We start from the raw sequence: 21,801 nt of genomic DNA, 5'->3' as shown, positions 1-21,801 counted from the left end.
TAGCCCTAATTTATAAATTTACGTTGCTTTTCACCATTGCAGGTAGAGTAGCAGTACATACTAGATTATAAAACAGATTGTAACATACGAACTTGGCATACCCTTTAGCCTACCCAAACAACCACCTCTGAACTAAATATGCGTTATTTTTTTCAACACTAGTTAGCATTGTTCATTTAGTTTACATATTAATAATTAATAATTTAGAAAAGTAGTGAGTGACCGTGGTAATTGTGTTCTAGTGTCGTTAGATCTTGAAAAAGCGTTTGATAGGGTAGATCATGCTATTCTTATATGTAAACTTATGACTTTCTTTGGATTTTCATCTTCTGCATGTTTGTTAGTTAAGTCTTACCTTGGAAATAGATTTCAATATGTTTGTAGTGGTGGTCATTGCTCGAGTATGTTGCGTGTAGTTAGTGGTGTTCCACAGGGGTCTGTACTTGGGCCGCTTTTATTCATTATGTTCATTAATGATCTGTTTGATTTAGTAGCTAGTCCGAATTGTTTACCATTTGCGTTTGCTGATGATATACAACTTCTTTTTAAAAGTCAGTCTGATTTCCCTGATGTCCTGCAAAGTGTTATTGACGATACGTCAAGAGTTTTATGTGACTGGATGTGTACAAATGGTCTTTCTGTTAATACTGACAAAACTAAGGCGATTAGGTTCACTAATCATGGGGATGTGTCTGTGAATTTTGGGAATGTGCCAATCGCCTTTGTTGATCGTGTCAAGTGTCTTGGTGTTGTCTTGGATTCTGACTTATCATTTCAACCTCATATCAGTGCAATATGTTCTAGGATTAATTTTCTTTTAAGTAAGTTGTACAATGTTGAATTACATATGCCGTTTGTGATTAGGAAGAGAGTAGCTCATTCCCTGTTGATGCCTGTCATTTTGTATTGTTTAGAGGTGTTTTCTGGGACGTTAGGATTTGTCTTCAAGAAAATTCAGCTGATTTTTAATAGAATAATTAGATTTGTTTATGCTCTCAATGTTCGTCAGCATGTGACACCATGTGTCATTGACTTTTTGGGATGTGAATTTTGCAAATTTGTAGATATTCGTGTTTTGTTGCATTTCCATAAGGTATATAGGACACAAACGCCTAGGTACGTTGCGGAATTGTTTACCTTCTGCAGGTCGGTTCGTAACCCACAAATATTTATACCTAGGTTAACGACTTCATTAGAAAAGTCTTATTTTGTCCGCGTTGCTCGCATTTTCAATGCATTACCTATTTCTCTCAAGATATTTAATTGTTCCTCAACTACATTTCGTAAAAGACTACATGTTCATTTTTCTAATTCATGAGTCAAATGTGTGATAAGTACTAAGTCTTATATAATTTATGTCGGTTAATAATTTTAATTTTATTTTTATTATTTTTATTATTTTTTTCTTTTTTTTTTTTTGTTATGTTAAATGTTAATTTAATTTTTATCCTGCATGTATTGTCTCATCCCTAACGTTGTGTTAGCAGATGTTGACTAGTTACTGAGTAGCTGTAAATTCTTTAATTAATTTTTTTAATTTTTATTTATTTTTTTATATATATATATTTTTTATTTAGTTTTTAGTTTTTTTTATTTAGTTTGTATTATGTTATATCATTTTTTTATTTATTTTATTGAGTCTCTTTACTAGCTTTTTATGTTAGTATTGCTGTCTTACTCACATATTCATGTTTTTTTTTTTTACTTTGTTATTTTTTTTTTATTGTTCTTATTTTTTAATTTTTTAAATTGATAATTTAATTTATTTTTTTTTAATAGTTTTTTTTTCTTAATTTTGTTAATTTGTTTTAATTATTATGTATTTGTTTGATTCAAATTCAGTTTAGTCACTTATTGATACTATTTTTGTTATTAATTTCTAGTTTTTAAGCGCATAATTTTTATAATTTGTTATTATTGCTATGTTTGTGTAGTTTTGGAATCCGTATATGGCTTTGCAGCTTGGATTCGCCAAGAGAAAATAAATAAATAAAAATAAATAAAAAATAATACCTCATACACATTACACTTCCAAAATCCACTGTAACTAGATTTCAACTGTCATTTGCCTTATAAAAATGGGATTTCAAATCCACTTTTAGTAGATTTCGAGCATAATGTAAATGAGTTATAACATTTGAAGACAATGAGAAGATATTTAGCCCTGTTATTTATATTTTTTTTAAATAAATAAATATTGTTATTATTAACCCTGGACAGTCATCCTTCGTCAAAATGACGATGCGTAATTTCATTTTCGATTTAAAATGCATTTTGGTCGATTGGGAAATGATAAATTTAAGTTATACCAATACAACCATTTTAAGAATTTTTGTCTTATACTAATTAAAAACAAATTGAATAAGGAAATAAACTCAATTTTGATTCTCATTTTTGCTCACGATGCAAATTATAGCATCTTAAATTAAGCCGTAGTCAAAATGACGAAGGATGACGTTAGTGTACAAAAAATAAGGATGACTTTTCAGGGTTAAATTAATATACCCATATTCATAATAATTTGCTGACAGTTTATCGAAGGAATTTGTATGGTAATAGTAGGTTTAAAGTTTACGTTAACTTTTATGAATATGGGGGATAATATGCAACTCCTTGTTATCCTACTCATTTCAATACAGTTATTACGAATCCAATTATGAGAACGGTATAGACGTCATAGGGTTAAACGTCATAAGTGAAATTGTTAGCCAACTTATGAATTAAATTTTAGATTTTATATTTAAAGTGAATGTGTTAAATTCCGACGGAGACGATACACTAAGCGTGTGTTAACACTAGGCAAATATTTGACCAAAATTAGTGTCAAAAATCAGCAGCTATTATAATTTTGATCCAATGATCTTTATTTAAAATACTGATTGGTGTACTCACCGCTCTTAAATACAAACACCGTATGAAAACAAAACAAATTTACAACTAAAGCACCTACGAAATCGAATCGAATTTGGTTGGTAATGGGAAATTCGAATGAAAATTCTCCAATCAAATTGCTCTGTAAGTTATTTCTTAGTATTGTAAAACGATTGAATTACTATATATTTAAAACATATTAACAAACACTTAATAAATAAATAAACCTTAGTGCGTTTATTAAAACAACTGTTAAATTTTTTTTCCTAAAATTGGAATTCAAAACGGAGCCATTTCAAACTCTGAACAATATATCTACAATAGAATAAAAAGTTACTTAATACTTCATTCACATTAGGCTCGAAATCTATTAAAAGTTGATTTGAAATCCCTTATTTATAAGGCAAATGACATTTGAAATCCAATTTTGGAAGTGTAATGTGAATGTATAACCCTCTAAATAAGAAAACGAAACAAGAAATATATATACGGTGTATAGCGTGTGGCGCAGTTTCTTGTACAGTTGAAATTAAGTATTGTTTTTTATTCGATTTTTTATGTCTATATGTTTTTTACAAAAACATGGGCATAAGAAAGTTAAGATAATTAAAAAAATAAATATTCTAGGATTCATCAATGATGCTGTGCAGTTCCGTTGAAATTATAGCTTTGTCACATTTCGTAGAGATTACTATCCGTCGGGGATATTGTCGTACTTTGTTCCATTGTTCTAATAGCGATGAATGGTTGTGTGATCTTCGAATTTTTTCAGCTGATGCAAATTATCCCACCACAACAATAAATGATTTTTCAAAATGAGATCAAACCACGGGGTCAAAGGAGCATCAAACCGCGAAATCTCTTCATGAATGATTCCACGTTTTATGTAGCGCACATCACTGACTTCATTCATATTGGGATTCAAATCCACGTCTTTTTGAAGGAAAAGGATATAATCAATTTCATGTTCACCCCAAACTCCATCTCCCGTATTGGCATAGTGAATTCTAGTCAAATAATGGAAATTTTCGGGCCTTATTTGGTTTGTTGGAATTCCAAGTTCATAATTTAGCCTTCGCTGAGCTGCCTTTCGGATACCAAGACAGTTTAGTTCCTCACGTTCGATTGGAATTTCATGTAGAGGGTGACTGCAACAAGCGTTTGTATAAACACTGGGGAATGTGATCTTAAATTTTGTTTTTAATAAGGCCAATGTCTTACCAACTAAAATTTGCAAAGTTTGAAATTTCAAAGTACTTACTTTATGGTCCGATCTTTTTTGAACTAGCATTTCTCCCTTGGTGTTGAAAAGGAGAACCGAAAAAGCCCGATGTAATTTCACTTCTTTAGTTTTTGGGTCGACTCGATGACAATTTTCCTTCGAATCGGATCCAATAACTTCGTCCTTCTCGTTTACTAGAATGCATTGTTCCTTCAAGGCCAATTGTTGAAGTGCATCGTGCGGCTTGCTATCAGCCATTGGCTTTGCAGGAGTTGCAAAGTTTCTACTCGATGGCCCGAATAAAAGACGGGAATTTGCTCGTCGTATAAATGTAGTTATCATTATAGTGAAACTTGAACGTACTGACAACGAAACAAGTAGGAACTTTTATTTATTTACTATGACAAGTGTTGCCATTACTAGCAATTAGCTGCCAACGTGGGTATTTTTTAGGAATTGGGGTTCAATTGGATTTATTATTTTTTAGTTAATTCCCAATAAACATAGGATGAACGTTTTTCTAATGCAAAACATTTTAAGTTTGAGGGTAAAGTTTCAACATAAATTCAACTTGATTTGAAGCGGCTCACTTTCATTACTTTCAAATCGCCAGAATGTTGATGAAATATTTGAAAATAATTGGATGAAACTTCGTGCAACGAAATTCGAAGAAATAAGAAAATATGGAAGATTTTTAACAATTAACTAAAATTACTCAAATAGTTTATAATAATTGGAAAGTCAAAATATAAAATCAAATAGTAACTTTAAGAAATTCGCTAAAATCACATCTCTTTGCAGAAAACTAAAATCTTTGCATGCTACATTCTTGGAAACATTATGCGCCTTGCAGACAATTGTCCATATTCATATTGGCATATAATGATATACAAAATAGCATAAAACAGCGATAAATTAATAGGTATTGGCCAAAAAAAGCATTTTGCAATTTTATCAAAGAGTTAAAGAACGGAATGTCGGTGTTTGTAAAGAATCTTATGCGCTTTACAGACTATCAGTTATTCCGGACGGAATGTCGGTGTTTGTAAAGAATCTTACAGTGTGTCGGATCGATGCGACATGTCGGCGATGACTAAATAATCGGTAAATGTGTTATCGATCCCATAAACATGCAGCAGTATCGATTATGCCTTCGGACTTAACTTATAATGTGCACAATATATGGGATATGTTCGACACGAGCACTGTCGTCCGGAATAACTGATAGTCTGTAAAGCGCATTACGGTGTGTCGGATCGATAAGACAATTCGTTGATAACTAAATAATCGGTGAATGTGTTATCGATCCCATAAACATGCAGCAGTATCGATTATGCCTTCGGACTTAACTTACCCTGCCAACATTTTTTGAATTTGGGGGCGCTTCTGAGAATCCCCAGTACGTCGAAAACAATCATATACGATATCAAAAACTCGTCGGAAAAGCGCCGTCACTATTGAGAAGTTGTACCACGCCAAGTTACTACAAAAAGGTTTCGCATGAGTGCAATTATTAGGTGCCTTTATAGATCAATTTAGAACGACGCCAATAAGAGACCCTCCAAACAATCAGAAAAAGTACATTTTAAGATAGTGGTAAAAGAATCATTGTGGTCGAGTAAAACACGTTTGTTTAGATATTTATTAATTTGATTAATCATTTACAAATTCTTAAAAATATAACATTTATACCACTATCACATCACATTTAACATAATTTTTTGCATTAATGATGATGTAGAGTTACAAGTAGCGAGTTACATGTTGCAGCGTCTATCAGCCAGTGTTTTTATTCGATGGAGGCAGCGTGCCTGGAAAAATATTTGAAAAACAATAACTTTATTCCATTTGGAAAATCAAAAATTGTTCACCAATATACCTTTCACAATTTTAAGCGTAAAAACTATGTTTTCAGAACTTTATTTTCGTTTTTATTTAAATAAAATATAACAAGCTGGTTGCGCTTGGCGTTTCACAAAAAATAAAATGGCTTTTGTAAAAGTAGTGATGGCAAAATACATGTATGAAGTACATTTTGTACTTTATGATATGCTGCCCCCCATCACAGTAGGATGGTTGTAGTGACATTTACGAGTCTGTGGTAGCGATGAAGATGAAATGGAACTTTGAAATGCTGGCAGGGTATAGTGTGACCAATATATGACATATGTTCGTCACGAGCACTGTCGTCCGGAATAACTGATAGTCTGTTAAGCGCATAAGAAATATAATTCTCTATGTAAAACTGTTTAAAATAATGAATCAGATTTAGATTTTTTATATGTTTAATAAGATAATTAGATAGAGTGTATGACAGCATTTTACAAACGTTTGTCTCTGTTGTCATTCGGTCGAGTGAACCAACTGTTTATTGGCTTTGCTGATATGTTTTAGAAATTGAAAGAAGTTGCAACATATTTAATAAAAATTAAAATTGATACAATCGATAATTTAGTTGGGTTGACTTTCATTTGGTCATACCATGTTATACAAGCATCGTACAAAGTGGTACAACCACTATTTTGATACTGTAATGATCGAATTACAACCAATCTTTTCCGTGGGTGTATTAGTTTACGTTTGCTCTAAATATGACCCACTTGCTTTAAACTACTATCTCAATCGAGTAGAAAAGTTAATTAAAAGCTACCACAGTTCCAAAATAGTGTTGTGAGAGTGTTTTAAAAACCGTTCTATATTTCCGAGTATATTGACTTCGTTTGGCTTTGTAAAACTAAACACAATGCCACACTGCCATCTAGGGTCATCATTTTTGCCCTCTCAAGAAGGAGAGCCAATCAGTCCCTTGTAAATGTTTTTGTTTTATATTGCACCATCTGGCAACTTTGAAGATCTGCCAATCTGTATGTAGTCCCTTTTTTCTGACATTCGTAATTTTGTGGACTCTCGTTTGTCACAAACCACACACACATATTCAGTCCAGTTAAATCCGAAAAATATAAAAATGGTAAAGACGCCCATATTTACACAAAAATTTAACTAAACTTTGTTTTATTTTATTTTGGGGCGCAGATACGCTTTATACTGATCCAGAACAGGGCTGGCAAAACACGATTGGCCAAGTGGTACATGAATTTTGATGACGATGAAAAACAGAAACTTATCGAAGAGGTTCATGCAGTGGTGACTGTTAGGGATGCAAAGCACACCAATTTCGTTGAGGTTCGTGGGTCATTGTTCTCCTTTATCGCAAAAATATTTTGATATTAAATTTTCGTATGTCTCCTTTGCAGTTTCGTAATTTCAAGATTGTCTACCGTCGTTATGCGGGTCTCTACTTTTGCATATGTGTCGATGTAAACGACAACAATCTCTGTTACTTGGAAGCTATACACAACTTTGTCGAGGTGCTCAATGAATATTTCCATAATGTGTGCGAGCTGGACTTAGTTTTTAATTTCTACAAAGTTTACACGGTAGTCGATGAAATGTTTCTCGCAGGCGAGATAAGGGAGACTTCTCAAACCAAAGTTCTTAAACAACTATTAACCCTGAATTCTCTGGAGTAAGGAGTACATCACAATTCTTGTAGCATAGTATCATTCCATTTTGGGTTCTGTATTATGTGTTCTGAATTCAGCACTGAAGACTCACTGTGTAACCCATATGTATGCATATACAAAAAATTTTTCCTTGCAAGTTTTGATAACAACTTAAACATGTATTCGAATCTTTGTTTTAGTTCGTAATTCTATTCTATTCGCCTGTATTGTTCGATTATTTGTGAAAGTATAACTTACCCAAAGTTTTCCCTATATTAAGCTGTGTAAAGTAATACACACTCAAAGAGATTTAAGCATCGTTCAAATATTATTAAAAAAATTATTGATATTGTTAAATCAAATATGTATGTATATGATGATGTATTATAAATAAATGATAATGCATTCTCAAAAATATGTGCTTAAATAAACGAAGGGAAGCCGTCTGATGAGTATGAAGAGTCAACCTTCAAGAAATCAAATTATTCCATTCGAATATTTCTATACAAATTACTTGGATTATATGCACTACTGTTATCCACTGTATAATTTTTTTTAAGTTATCACTACTATTTAAGTAAATGTATTTCTGCACTTTTAACATTGTTCGCTGCAGTTTTGCAGACGTGCACCAAAATTCTGTAGCTTGGTGAGAATTACATCTCTAATTACACTCCAATGATAAGGTCATCATTAAAGCAGATTATTGCAATAAGTTTGTTTTTGTATTCTGATAAATGGAAAGCAGCAACTGATTGTTAAAAAAAAACTTCAACAGAGTTTTTTGAACTCGATTGACCCCCCCCCCCCCCCCCCCCCCTAAAAAAATTGCAATGTGGCTGATTCAAATGAAAAATAATGTATTAATCCCAATTTTAAACGTAACAACAATGTTTTCATTTGTTGGATCTCTTCAAATAATGTATAAGAAGCTATTTAGCGATAGGGATAAAATTAAATTTTGAAATGCTGGCAGGCCGATGAAAGAAAAATTATTATAGAACTACTCAAAAATTTTGTTTTATTGTATTTTTTGTGTTGCGTATTTTTTAATTTATGAAGGAATCGCTGTCTCCAGACGCCAGAAATTTATACTATCCGTTGTTATTGTGCTCAAAAACAAAGAAAGCGAAAACTATGGTGAGGGGTGACAATGGAACGCTTTTGAATTCGAATGTGCAGAAAGAAGAAGAAGAAATCGCCATCTTTTGTTGAAAGAATTGCTCGAAAACGGACTTTTTTTGATAATTACGTGTTTAAAGATATATAAAATTGCCCAGAAAACTAGGCAAGAACACTTCTCAAATAGTAATATAATCTTTGCGGTGTATGATTTATATTTTAAATTGTATTTAATTGTTTAATTTGACGGAAAACATTTTTTTTGTCCACGTCAAACGGGTGACAATAGTGATTTGCAAGTATTATATGTGTGATTGTGTGTGAGCATAGAAGAAGGAGGAAAATACGTCAAATTCTGTGCAAACGAGAACTTTCAGAAAAATTAATTTTCTGTGATTTTGATTTAAATAGTTTTAAAATCGTTGTTCCAGCCAATTTCTAACATCACCAGCATAACAATGTCAGCTGTAAATCCCGAATAGTAAGTGCAAATTGAAAATCGAATAATACTAAAACAGGGCCAGAGAATATTATTATTCCATTGTTCGGTAGCACCAGCCAGCTTTTTCCCCCATTCAGCTTGCACGATGAATCTAAAAACTTATGTAGAGTATTTTGCGACGTCATTTTTTCATCTTGGTAAATATGTGTTGTATATATGGCCCACTCCCTTTTTCCCAAATGTGATGAAAACCCAAATAATAATGGTCACCCAAGTTTTGTGGGAGGAGTAAAATGCGTCTATCCGTCATTCAAATAAAATAAAATGAGCAAATATATATTTTAGATTCCCCAATTGCAGAAACAAGTCGTCCATTGTTCACACAAAATGAATTTTCTACGTTTTTTCAAAGTGCATTCAGTAATTTCTTTGTAACCTTTGGCAGTCTCGGCAATGTGTGGAAAAGTAACTTTAATAAGGGGCGGATGAGTCACTTGCTTACGTATTTTGTACTTGTATGTATTTTAATGCTGTGCGTAAAACAGGGTCCAGGCATCTGAAAATAGGGCCTTCAACAAGCAAAAAATTTCACTTATACAAAGCCAATAGAGGCCAAGACAAGATTCATAAAATCATTATGTACAGTGAAACCTCTCAAACCTGGACACTCTGAAAACCGGACACCTCCCAAACATGGACATTTGTCCGGGGACGTTTGATATATTAACACATTAAAATTAACCTCTCAAATGTGGACAAAATGTAGGTGATCTTGGATGTCGACCTTTCAGAGGTTTCACTGTAATTTAGTGTTGCCAGGTTTTTTTTAACCTTACCCCCAATTCATAAGAAAAATCCGCCAAATTAGTCAAGCATTTCATTTTGTACTAATTTTTTTTAAATAAGTACAAAGTAGTTTTCCAAATTTTGTGAAAAAAACCCTGATATGATACACTTTAAAAATTCAACTAGAAAAAAAAATATATCAATACAATATGTATATCAAGTTAAAATACAGGTAATGCAAAATAATTCAATGCATAAATGTTTTATATATAATTCGGTTTATAAAGGAAAAATAAAAAAAAAAACCTTTATTATTTGCCAAAAGAGTCAAAAAATTCTAAATCTTCCCCAGTTTCAGTGTACAATTTGTTGGAAATAATTAATTGAATCATTTCACTTGTAGGTGTAAAATATAATCCATAATTTAAGGAATACTTAACTCTTAAATTGCTTCCACCGGTTGAAGTTAACATACAAATTCTTAATTTGCTTGTAACTATGTTGAACTTTGAAAATGCCCTGCCAACAGAACATTTGATAAACGTAGCGAAAGTAATGCTAATGAATACTTCGACATCTTGTTTTCTTCAAATTCATGGCAGCATTGCACCGAATTTTGCTGAAAATGTTCCAATTTTTCCAGGCATAAGATATTTTTTAAACCTAAAAATACCCCCAGGCATGAAAAACCCCTAAATTTCGACAACTTGTTTTCTTCAAATTCATGGCAGAATTGCCCCGAATTTTGCTGAAAATTATTCAATTTTTCCAGGCATAAAATATTTTTTTAAACCTAAAAATACCCCCAGGCATGGAAAACCCCTAAATTTGGGGGAAACCTCCCAACCTGGCAACACTGATGTAATGGATCATGGATAATGAGTGTATTTATTCACTCGTGACTGAGAATTGGGCTTAAATATATATACTTTAGTACAAATTGTTCGATTGGTCCAATTTTTTGCTGGCCAGCGTAAAAAATTTTCGTCAACCGCCTATCGCTATGGCTATATCTATACACAACTATCTACATAATATCCACTGCATCTTCTTGCAATCGTCCAATGCATAAAGGGCAACCATTTTCGTCAACCGCCTATCGCTATGGCTATATCTATACACAACTATCTACATAATATCCACTGCATCTTCTTGCAATCGTCCAATGCATAAAGGGCAACCATCACCTTCAGTCTCTTCTGCAAACTATTCCAAGTAGATTGTTTTTTTTTCTATCATAGCTCTTTTATTCACTTCGGTTGTTGAAACGGCTTGACTATGCTATATCTCTTCTTAACTTGTTCAGAGGTTGTATTGTTTTGCTTTCGTTTTGAAACGTAATCAATTTCTCTCTTTGTGTGTGTCTAGGTTGGTTGTTTTTATTTCATTGCATTGTCATGCCTTTGTTTGGCGGATGGTGACTTGCTCATTCTCTTATTGTACAGAGCTTAACATCATAGACGTTGCATCCAACGTAATATAATTTTTTTCGAAACTTAAGTCATAGCATTTATTTCATTGCATTTAGAATTATTCCTATTATCGAGCACTGAATTTTGGTATTTAGTGCCCGATAATAGGAAGAAGTAAGTTACCTTGAAGTACACAAATAATACCCATCTTGAATGATCATTAATTTGAAATCAGACCCAAACTTAAAAATCACGTATTTCGTATACCTTTCCTTTGGAATAAGATATTTCCCCTGTTCCGATAGTAATCGCAAATCGCAAGAAAAAAAAAATCGAGATAACCTCGGACTCCAATCCCATTGTAATTTGAAATTCTCATTAACCTTTAACTGGGTACGTGGTGGTAAAATTTACCACCTCGAACACTCGTTTACATATATTTTAAAAAAGACGTGTGAAATAAAGTATATGTTAATCATTGAAAGAACATATAATATTTCGAAATATTGTTTTATTTTCGTTAAATACAATGTTTACTAATCAACAAATATAATAATGATACAAAAAAAACATTTTTTTACAGAAAAAATATTAATGTAAAAGAGGGGGTAAAATTTACCACACGTCGAAAATTACGCAAAAAAATTTCACCACACCGGTTAAAGGTTAAAGAGATCTATATTACCAAGACTAAGTTGATAAGTTTCAGGATTAAGAATTTATATTATTATTTTTAAATCAGATCGTTCCTATGACACACAATGGTCGATTCCAAATATCGGAGCATGGGGGATAAACTTTGCTCGTGTAATATCGTTAAATGAGTAAAAAATAGTGCAACATTTTTTTGCATAGTAGCCAATCTTGCTAGTTGAAATTTAGCTTTAGACTCAACTTGAAAGTAAGTTTTGACAGCAATACATTATCATTAAGAAGTTTGTACTAAAGATATAGTAGTTTGCAAGTTAAGTAAAGTAGTATATAGTTCCAATAGTTTGGAAGAAAGCGCCCACTGTATAATAAACCTATAGAATATTATTTATCCACAGGTAAAATCTAACTATTCAGTAACGTTTTTGTGTTTGTAAACTCATCGTGTTTAAAATTGGCCGTGTATATGAGAAATGCATTCCAATAAATTTAATTTAATTTTGTATACATTGTACACCTTGTAGCTGTCAGCATTAAGCTATTTGCATATGAAGTCATCGATGATAATAGATACAATTATCACGTATTTGAAATTTCTATTTTTTGATTTGAAGGAGTTATTTCTCGCATAGAGAAGATCGTTTAAAGTATATTGATCAAATCGTATTGTCTAAAGATCACCCAAAACAATACACAAATCTCTTAATATTCTACTCGCTAAAATATTTTATTCAAATAAGACTCTTAAAACATATATTAATTTTTTTCCTTTTGTTTTCCTTTAGTGATTACCTTTTCAAGTTGCTCTTAATTGGTGATTCTGGTGTAGGCAAATCATGTCTTTTGTTAAGATTTGCCGATGATACATACACAGAAAGTTATATCAGCACAATTGGTGTGGATTTCGTAAGTCAAGTGTTGATAAAATTCCAATGAGAAATTTTCTTCACTATGTACATATTTTCTATTGCAGAAAATCAGAACAATTGAATTGGACGGGAAAACTATTAAGTTGCAAATTGTAAGTTAAACACATGGTGTTTTGTTCATTTATGGAATGGAATTTTAATTATCATATTTTTCAGTGGGATACTGCCGGTCAAGAACGTTTCCGCACCATCACTTCATCTTACTATAGAGGCGCTCATGGTATTATTGTCGTTTATGATTGTACGGATCAGGAATCGTTCAATAATGTGAAGCAATGGCTGGAGGAAATCGAACGGTATGCATGTGAGAATGTCAACAAATTGTTAGTTGGAAACAAAAGTGATTTAACAACTAAGAAAGTTGTTGATCATACCACAGCTGCGGTAAGTACTCATGCTGCCTATCACACACAGTGGATCATTTGTAACTATGTGCAAGATGTCACACACAATAATAATATAAATAATATTTTTATTAAAAATTTTGGTATGGTCAGATTATTGCGTTAGTAGTAGCAAAAAATTGTACGCGGGGTTTCAGGTTTTTTTTTTAAATGAATAATTAATATTACTGATCAATTTTAATTAATTAGACCAAAACGCCTTTCCATTATGACAGGGCAAGAAGTTATAAAGTTTAAACTACAGATTTATGCATAAAAAATTAAATAAGTCAGTTTACTGATCGGAGAAATATCTATAGTTCCATAAGAGTTAGAGTGTTTAAATAGCTGAAAACGGGAGCTTCGAGTGTAATTTACATTGGATTTAGTGAATTATCCGAATTTATTCTGAAAATTGGATAATATTTTTGCTCAAGTAGAGGATGCTGATGAGGAATGTATTAATTCCGAAACGGTTGTCCATCCAACCGTCTTGCAGTCTATAATAAATTTGACAAATATACTTTTCCTCTGTTGGTTAAACTACTCTTGTAGTCTAGTCAACGCAATGGTTTTAAGCTGAAATCAAAACAACAAATATGATTGAAGAACAAACCAACAATAAAAAAAAAACAAAACAATTACGGAAATAAATAGAATAAGATAGGTGCTAACAACATATGTTTTCGACCTGATTTATGTTTAAGGGCCTGTTCGAACCGAAATTTTTTACTAGTATTGGGTAAAATTTGACGTAAATCAAGGTGAGTATAATTTCACTAGCCCAGGGAGCTAAAGGGTGGTTAAAGTTTCAAGGGTCGATGTTGATTTTCAATAAAACACAAACTATTTAAGAATTTATTGTAATTTTATTTTATTATGATATATTGGTATTACTCAATTATGTATGGAACAAAATATCGGCCAAATGGGCGCCGCGACCTCGGTGGCACACCTTCATCCGATGGTCCAAATTTTCGATGACGCTGAGGCATAATGGAGGTTCTATGCCGTTAATGTGCCGAATTCTCATCCTTTACCTCTTGAATTGTTGCTGGCTTATCGACGTATCAAATAACCCCAAAGAAAAAAGTCCAGCGGTGTCAAATCACATGATCTTGGAGGCCAATTGACATCGCCATTACGTGAGATAACACGGCCATTGAATTTGTTGCGCAAAAGAGACATTGTTTCGTTAGCTGTGTGGCAAGTGGCACCGTCCTGCTAAAACCACATATCGTCCACATCCATATCTTCCAATTCGGGCCATAAAAAGTTCGTTATCATCTCACGATAGCGAACACCATTCACAGTAACTGCCTGACCGGCCTCATTTTGGAAAAAATACGGCCCGATGATGCCGCCAGCCCATAAACCGCACCAAACAGTCACTCTTTGTGGGTGCATTGGTTTTTCGACAATAACTCTTGGATTCTCATTCGCCCAAATGCGGAAATTCTGTTTATTGACGAATTTCAATTGTAACCTTTTTGATTATTCTAGAGCTAGTATCCTTCGTAGTCTTTGTACTAGATATAACATGTCTGTTGTACACAATTCAGCTCCGACTCATTTCGATTTATGCAGGAGGTCCACATCACTTATTGATTATATGCTTATAAGTGATATTTCTCTATGTAACTTCTCGCATCAGGTACAGTGTCCTTCGATCTCAGATCATGCCTTAATTTTTTCTAGACTGTTATTCGAATTTGCTTCCATGACTGAGTACGTTGAATATGGAGACTATCGGAACATTGACTGGGATGCATTGGCTTTATATGTGGATTCATTTGAATCTAGTCGAATTTTTAATGCTACTGATGTTGATACGAAATGCACGTTTTTGTCTGCTCTACTTAGTGATCTTTTTAATTTCGTACCAACTGTTAGGAAGAAGCTTCGCAGGGATGAAAATTGGATGAATTCCTCCCATATAAGGTGGGCCAGATCACTTAGAGATCTTTCGTTTTCCGCCTTTCTATCTGATATATCCCAGGAGAATTGGACAACGTATCGTAAATACCGAAATAGGGCTAAGGCTATGATTCGCAAAGCGAGAAGGTTGCACTTTTCTGCTAGGTTTGAATCTTTGGACTCATGTGGCATGTGGAGGATTTTGCGTAGGTCTGGGTGTGTTACTGATGACTTCGTGGAAACTAATTTGGATGTCGAATGTATCAATTGTTGTTTTGCTAACGGTTCGGCTTTTGGCAGCCGAATTGAAGAATTTGATTTTGATAGTTTCCATGAGTCAGATTCGCCGTTTTCTTTTCGTGGTGTCAATGAGCTTGAGCTTCTTGAAGCGATGGGAAAAGTTAAATCGAGGTCGGTAGGATTGGATGGTGTGCCTATTCATTTTATTAAGTCTATTTTCCCGCTTGTATCAAGCTTTATTTTGGATTTGGTGAATTGCATTCTGACAACGTCCACTTTTCCTTCCGGTTGGAAGAAAGCTCGTGTAGTTCCTATACCGAAGTCTCGAGTTGTTTCTGAACCTGCTGATTTACGTCCAATTTCAATATTACCTGCAATTTCTAAAATTGTTGAGCATATTATGAAGGGGCAGATACTTATGTCTACTTCTAATCTTATTCACGAGTCTCAATATGCGTTCCGCCAAGGTCTAAATACTACGCATCTGCTCTTGTCACTGACGGTTCATGTCCGCACAGATATTAACAATGGTTGTTCGAGCTCTCTTGTTTCTCTTGATCTATCTAAGGCCTTCGACTCCGTGAGTTATGCTATATTAGTTGCTAAACTTGGTGGGCAGTTTGGATTTTCGTTATCGGCGTGTAAGCTTATTTATTCATATTTGAGAAATAGGGAACAATTTGTTGCTATGAATGGTGCAGAATCTAGCATTCTTCAACTTGCTTCTGGTATACCTCAGGGTTCGGTCTTGGGCCCACTCTTATTCATCCTGTATGTTAATGATATCCACTGCTACACTGATTCTAGGGTGTGTAGAACGTTCGTTTTCGCGGATGATGTTTTCTTGTTGTTTAGCGGTTGTGGTTCTTCTACTGAGAACTTTGAGATTGAGATTAATGCCGTGTTGGATCGTTTTAGACATTGGGCATTGATGAATGATTTGTTGGTTAATGTGGCTAAGACTAAAGCCTTGATGTTTAGGTCGAATAGGGGGCTCCCTCAATTACCCAATTTGTTCCTTGGATATGAACGCATTGAATTGTTGATAGGCATCGTTGTTTGGGTGTTGTACTTGACTCGGAGCTCTCGTTTCAATTCCATATTGATGCTCTGTCTGGTAGGATCTGGTCTACATTGCGTAGGATTTCTTCATCGAATTTATTTTTTCCACTCAATGTCAGACTCAAATTGGCTCACTCGCTCTTAATGTCTCAAGTTCTTTATGGTCTTGAAGTTATCTCAGGCTGCTCTGGACAACTTTTTGCGAAGTTAAGACGAACTGTACATGTGATTGTGCGCTTTATTTACAATGTTCGAAGGAGGGATTCTATTTCTGGGTTCGTAAGGCGTTTTCTTGGTCTCTCTTTTCGCAATTTTGTTGACTATCGGAATCTGATTTTATTTTATAAGGTTATATATTGCTCTAGGCCTGTATCTTTACGCTCTTCCTTCTCCTTTTCGCGCTCGTCTAGGAATCCACAGCTATTTGTTCCCCGTATTAGGAGAAGTATTTTTGCTAAATCTTTTCAAGTGAGAATTATACGTTGTTGGAATGGGTTACCGCTTCAGTTGCGAATATTTTCACAGTGTAATAACTCCTTTCGGTTGAAACTGATGCAGTATATGGATTCGATCTTGCCACATTGAAACTACTCTTGGTCTATTTGTATATGTCTACCTCGTGCGGGACTAATATTATTTATTTATTTTTTACATTTTTAATACTGCTAATTTATAGTTAGGCTGGGGAGCCGACAAATTGAATACTGTTACAAAAAATTTTTTAAGAGTGCAAAAAAAAAAAAAGAAAACAACTTATAATGTATTTTGGTACTTGATTTTATTTAAATCATTTAAGTTAGATATATTATAATTTTAATTAGTTATTTTTATATTCAGTTAAGAATTTTGTATTGTATTCAGGTATTCTTGCTAAGTAATATATGTATTGGCCTATGAAAGGCTTTGTATTACTAATTGTTAAATAAATGAAATGAAATCCACTGAGGTGAAAATGTGATTCTGAAGATGATTTTCTTCGAAAATTGATCATCCACTGTTGCCATTTCTTGGAACCATTCTGCCCATTCACGACGTCCATGGTTCAAATTGAGTATGCCTGAAATAAAGAAATGTCAAATAAAATTCGGAAAAAAACTTGGCTTTTAGGTGTGGTTCACTTTCACATTTAGTAAGTAATTTTACATTTGTTGCAAATTCTTGACATTTACGACATCATATGGCTTGGTATGTATTGATTATCGCAAAATAAATAAAAGGTATTTTTATTTGTTAAAAGAACGAGTACAGAAAATTATCTTTTTTTCTCATCATAATAAATTGATATATCACCATAGTAAAAAGTTTCGGTTTCGAACAGGCCCGAAGTTAGGCATTGTTGTGGTGTTGTTAGTATAACATGAACTACATTGTTTATACATTTAAATGTTCGATTTAAATGTAGTTCGACCAACCTTCTGAATATTAACATCGTCTCCATTTTATATTAAAACACTTTTATTATGTGATATTTTTCTTTTAGTTTGTATAAAATTAAACAAGTTTTTTACAATTTTGGTTTTACAGGAATATGCAAATCAATTAGGCATTCCATTCCTTGAAACATCAGCCAAAAGCGCCACCAATGTTGAGCAGGCTTTCATGACAATGGCCGCCGAGATTAAGAATCGCGTTGGACCACCTTCCAGCGCTACCGAAAATACCAGCAAAGTTAAAATCGATCAAGGGCGTCCAGTGGAAAATACCAAGTCAGGTTGCTGCTGAATAATTACTACTCCCGAAATAATTGTGAATCATTATTTTATTATAATATAAAAAAAGAAACAACAAAAACCAACAAACAGTAAAATAATAAATTTAAAAAAACTTGAAAAACAAAAGAGAAAAAAAAAAACAATTCATAACGAATAATTATATTGATAATGATAAAATGTAAGATCAGACACTCAATGGAAAATGGCAACACAACCAACCCTCAACACACAAAACTGATAATAACTGATACGATCATCGGATGTCAATTGGAGAGTTATCTCTTGTCAATTGGCGATTGGTTCCATTTAGGTGTGATTGATGGTCGATCTGAATATTATATTGAGATGAACATAATATATATAATATAAGATATTTTTTTTATTTTAAACAAATGTGTAGTAGCTTAATTCAACAACAACAAAACCAATTGAAATACAAGAAAACAACATACCCATACACCAATCGATGAATAAGAACAACAGGTTACAGTTTTAATGAAAACCAATATTCTAGAATAAATTTCTTCTAAGAGAGAAAAGCTTCACTGTTATGATTCTTCTCTTCTATCAGAGACTTTCTTTATTTCTTTGTAAAATAAAACTCTGCTTTTAATTTGGCAATATCTACTTGGTCCTTGGAGAGGCGCCTTTTAAACGTGTAAATCACATTGGTAATAAGCTTCCTTTCATTAGCAATGATATTTGTTTATTCTACCGTTTTACATACGCTCCACTTCCATTTTATTTAAAAGTTATACTTCTCTCCTTTCTTTTTCTTAAATAAATTTGTGATGTACGAAACGAGTATTTACATTTAATGATAACCGCAAAGGTTCATTTAAGAAGATGACGGATTAGATTTAGTTTTGTCTCTCCGTATCCCTGTTTCCATTTGTGTAAGTACCAATTTTACTAACCCATTGTAATTAGGATAATTACTTCAATCGAAAAAGATGGTTAGGATAAATAAGAAGAACAAAATCTAAAGTAAAATTGAGTGAGTGTGGAATGATCATCAATAACATTAGTTTGCCACAACTTTACTATAATACACCTACACATTATTAATGAAAATAATTATTCTCTTAATATATAATAGATGAACAAAAAACTAGAATTATATATTAATATTTTACATAAACACCACACACAAAACATTTTACTTTTCCTTCGTTTCTGATAAGGCTTTCAATAAGTTGTTAGGTCTACAGCTTTGAATTAATCCAACCATCTCTACCCATCCCTAATTCCTTCAATAAATTCGTTTATTTTTTTTATAATTTTTATATATTTAAGAAGGGTTCAAATAAAGTATATGAAGTATTTAAACAAACATAAATTTCTTTAATTTTATTAACAGGTGAGTTTTCTACTCAAAAAAAAAAAAAAAGTTGTTGGAGACAATGAAAGGAATAATCCTTCTATGTAATTTCCTTAGGAAATTGACATATAAGAAACAAATTGAATCATTTCACCTCGCCAGATCCTAAACTAAAGACTATGGAAACTTGCATTAGCCAGCAAAGAAACTTATGCCTACTTTGACTGGAGTGGTCTGCTTTTGGTAGATTGATATCTGGCGTTTTCTTTTCAATAGCCTGATAATCAATCAATTCCTTAATTTTCATGTCCAATAAGCTCGTATTAGAATTGTAATAATAATATGAAAAGAATGCATTTTCCGACCGAAACTAATTAATGAAGTTAACTATTTTAGTGACTTTATGTATCAGCTTCGCTATGATAAATTATTAACGATTGTCTATATTAGGGATTGTAATCAGAATTTGAAAAAATTGACTTTCGATGGATAGTTTTACCATCATACACCCAAAATTTTTTGTTATTCATAACAGCAGAAATGTTTGAATTAGATAACGTGGTTGCTAACAGATTTTGACAAACATCGCTGCTGAAATAGCAAATTGCCTTACTTGATATAGCTACAAATTTTGTCAATTTCATTGACATTTTGAAATAATGTAAATTATTTGATACAAGAACTTTTACATTTATTAAATATTTGAAATAAATAGAATTCAATACAGTGGTCATCTTCTCGCTCATAACTGAGTGCTGCCCGATTCAATGATTAGCTCAAAAACATGGGACTTCAATTTCATAATTGAGTCCGAAGGTCGTTTCACGTTGCGTGAAACCACTGAAAGAACCATTGAAACATTATTGATAGTAGATATTTTACGCCTGAAAAACTTTGATGTTTGTTCGAAAGCAAGATTGAACCCATGGCCCTGTGTATGCAATGCGGACATGCTAACCAGTGGTTAGTGGCTTCCTTCAAATTTAGAAATTATTAAAACAATATATGAATCATAACCTAATTTTCATCAAAATGACTACGAAAGAAAGCTTACTTATCGAACATAATCTCCGCAATAAAAGAAGGTTTAAATATACTTTAGTACAAGTGGTCCGATTGGTCCAATTTTTGGCCAGCGTGTATACTTTTCGATTCTAAACACAAAATGTAATACCTATTTTCGGAGTTACGGGCCCCTAAAGTTTTCATTGCCACGTATATTGGATTTAGTATCCATCGCACATAATCATCCTAAAAGTAATATATGTATTTAGAATAACATGGACCCGGTCCTGAGTTCGCGTTAGCCCACTTTGGATTCTGTCCATAGGAGAAAGTGTCAAATCCCGGCCGAAGGCCCCCACCTATATCCAATTTTTAAGGGTCGGTATCTCGAAAACTACGCTCTTCCGACAAAATTTTTACTTAATATTTTCTGCTTAAAATGCACTATTTTTACCAAATACGCAAAAAAATGAATTTTATTCATTTCATGAAAAATTGCTGAATTAAGAAAAATATAAAGGAAAATACCGATTTTCAGATGTCGATATCTCGAAAACAAGGCTTTTCCGCCAAATTTTTTATTTACATATTCGATTTGAAATCCCTTCTGCTACACTCAAAAACAAATTTGGTTTATTTTTAACATCTTGTGCAAAACAACACAAACATTTACATCGAATTTAATTATTTTCCCGGCTTGTTTGTGTTACATTCGATTAAAAGTTATGCTGCGACGGCGTTGACATTTGACGTAATGACATCGGGATTTTTGTTAAAGATGATGGGTCGTTCAGACTAAAGGCCAACTTCACCAACAATGTTTGATGAAAAATAGCAAATGAGGCTTATTTCCACCACGGTGTCAACGAGCAAAATTGTCCTATCTGACGCTCGGAAAACCAAGGAGGTGTTGTTGAGAAGCCCCTCCACCCTCAACTTACGGCTGTTTGTTGTGGTTAAAGGTCTCGCGGAGTTACTGGATCTTTTTCGAAAATGAAGTTGGATCACCAGTTTATTTTTATGGTTGGAGATGGATGGTTTTGATCTTGACAACGTTTATGTACCACACAAGCAACTAAACCGTTCGTCAGGAAACGTTTCCGAGTCCAGTGTCCGTTGAATTGAAAAATGTGTTAATTAAAATGCAAATTACTATCTCCGTGCTGGTTATATATATTAAGAAGTGCGGCTTGTTCACAACTGTTATTGCATAATCAAAAAAT

General features: G+C 33.1%; 3 protein-coding genes and 1 long non-coding RNA gene across 4 annotated transcripts; 2 read left to right on the top strand and 2 right to left on the bottom strand.

The window, feature by feature from the left end:
* Positions 1-3,358: 3,358 nt before the first annotated feature.
* Idi (Isopentenyl-diphosphate delta isomerase) lies at positions 3,359-4,500 on the bottom strand. Its single transcript, XM_075296589.1, has 2 exons — positions 4,133-4,500; positions 3,359-4,057 (listed from the first exon to the last, which is right to left on the bottom strand). The coding sequence occupies exons 1-2, from the start codon at positions 4,433-4,435 to the stop codon at positions 3,602-3,604; spliced, it is 759 nt and encodes a 252-aa protein (XP_075152704.1). The 5' UTR covers positions 4,436-4,500; the 3' UTR covers positions 3,359-3,601.
* Positions 4,501-5,717: 1,217 nt separating this feature from the next.
* LOC142226552 (uncharacterized) lies at positions 5,718-6,564 on the bottom strand. Its single transcript, XR_012719693.1, has 2 exons — positions 5,973-6,564; positions 5,718-5,904 (listed from the first exon to the last, which is right to left on the bottom strand). It is a non-coding gene; the product is annotated as an uncharacterized LOC142226552 (long non-coding RNA).
* A 368-nt stretch (positions 6,565-6,932) lies between these two features.
* Positions 6,933-8,011, top strand: AP-2sigma (adaptor protein complex 2, sigma subunit). The gene is made up of 3 exons (XM_075296615.1): positions 6,933-7,061; positions 7,127-7,276; positions 7,348-8,011. Exons 1-3 carry the CDS (start codon positions 7,059-7,061, stop codon positions 7,621-7,623), a joined length of 429 nt encoding a protein of 142 aa, XP_075152730.1. The 5' UTR covers positions 6,933-7,058; the 3' UTR covers positions 7,624-8,011.
* A 784-nt stretch (positions 8,012-8,795) lies between these two features.
* On the top strand, positions 8,796-19,591 carry Rab1 (RAS oncogene family member Rab1). The gene is made up of 5 exons (XM_075296602.1): positions 8,796-9,199; positions 12,795-12,915; positions 12,983-13,030; positions 13,095-13,322; positions 18,065-19,591. The coding sequence occupies exons 1-5, from the start codon at positions 9,177-9,179 to the stop codon at positions 18,260-18,262; spliced, it is 618 nt and encodes a 205-aa protein (XP_075152717.1). The 5' UTR covers positions 8,796-9,176; the 3' UTR covers positions 18,263-19,591.
* The last annotated feature ends 2,210 nt before the right edge of the window (positions 19,592-21,801 follow it).

The sequence above is a fragment of the Haematobia irritans genome, chromosome 1, assembly GCF_050003625.1.
Source record: "Haematobia irritans isolate KBUSLIRL chromosome 1, ASM5000362v1, whole genome shotgun sequence".
In the NCBI taxonomy this organism is placed as follows: Eukaryota; Metazoa; Arthropoda; class Insecta; order Diptera; family Muscidae; genus Haematobia; species Haematobia irritans.
Note: the sequence above shows the minus strand (reverse complement) of the source record. Positions and strands in the feature narration are given on the sequence as shown.

What these genes read in the sequence shown, in the direction of transcription:
- Idi (XM_075296589.1), bottom strand. Translation starts at nt 4,435, where the DNA reads ATGATAACTACATTTATACGACGAGCAAATTCCCGTCTTTTATTCGGG. An exon ending in AAAAAAGATCGGACCATAAA is followed by an intron (nt 4,058 to 4,132) that starts GTAAGTACTTTG and finishes ACAAAATTTAAG; the next exon opens with ATCACATTCCCCAGTGTTTA.
- AP-2sigma (XM_075296615.1), top strand. An exon ending in AGCACACCAATTTCGTTGAG is followed by an intron (nt 7,277 to 7,347) that starts GTTCGTGGGTCA and finishes TCTCCTTTGCAG; the next exon opens with TTTCGTAATTTCAAGATTGT.
- Rab1 (XM_075296602.1), top strand. Translation starts at nt 9,177, where the DNA reads ATGTCAGCTGTAAATCCCGAATA. An exon ending in AAACTATTAAGTTGCAAATT is followed by an intron (nt 13,031 to 13,094) that starts GTAAGTTAAACA and finishes CATATTTTTCAG; the next exon opens with TGGGATACTGCCGGTCAAGA. An exon ending in TTGATCATACCACAGCTGCG is followed by an intron (nt 13,323 to 18,064) that starts GTAAGTACTCAT and finishes TTGGTTTTACAG; the next exon opens with GAATATGCAAATCAATTAGG.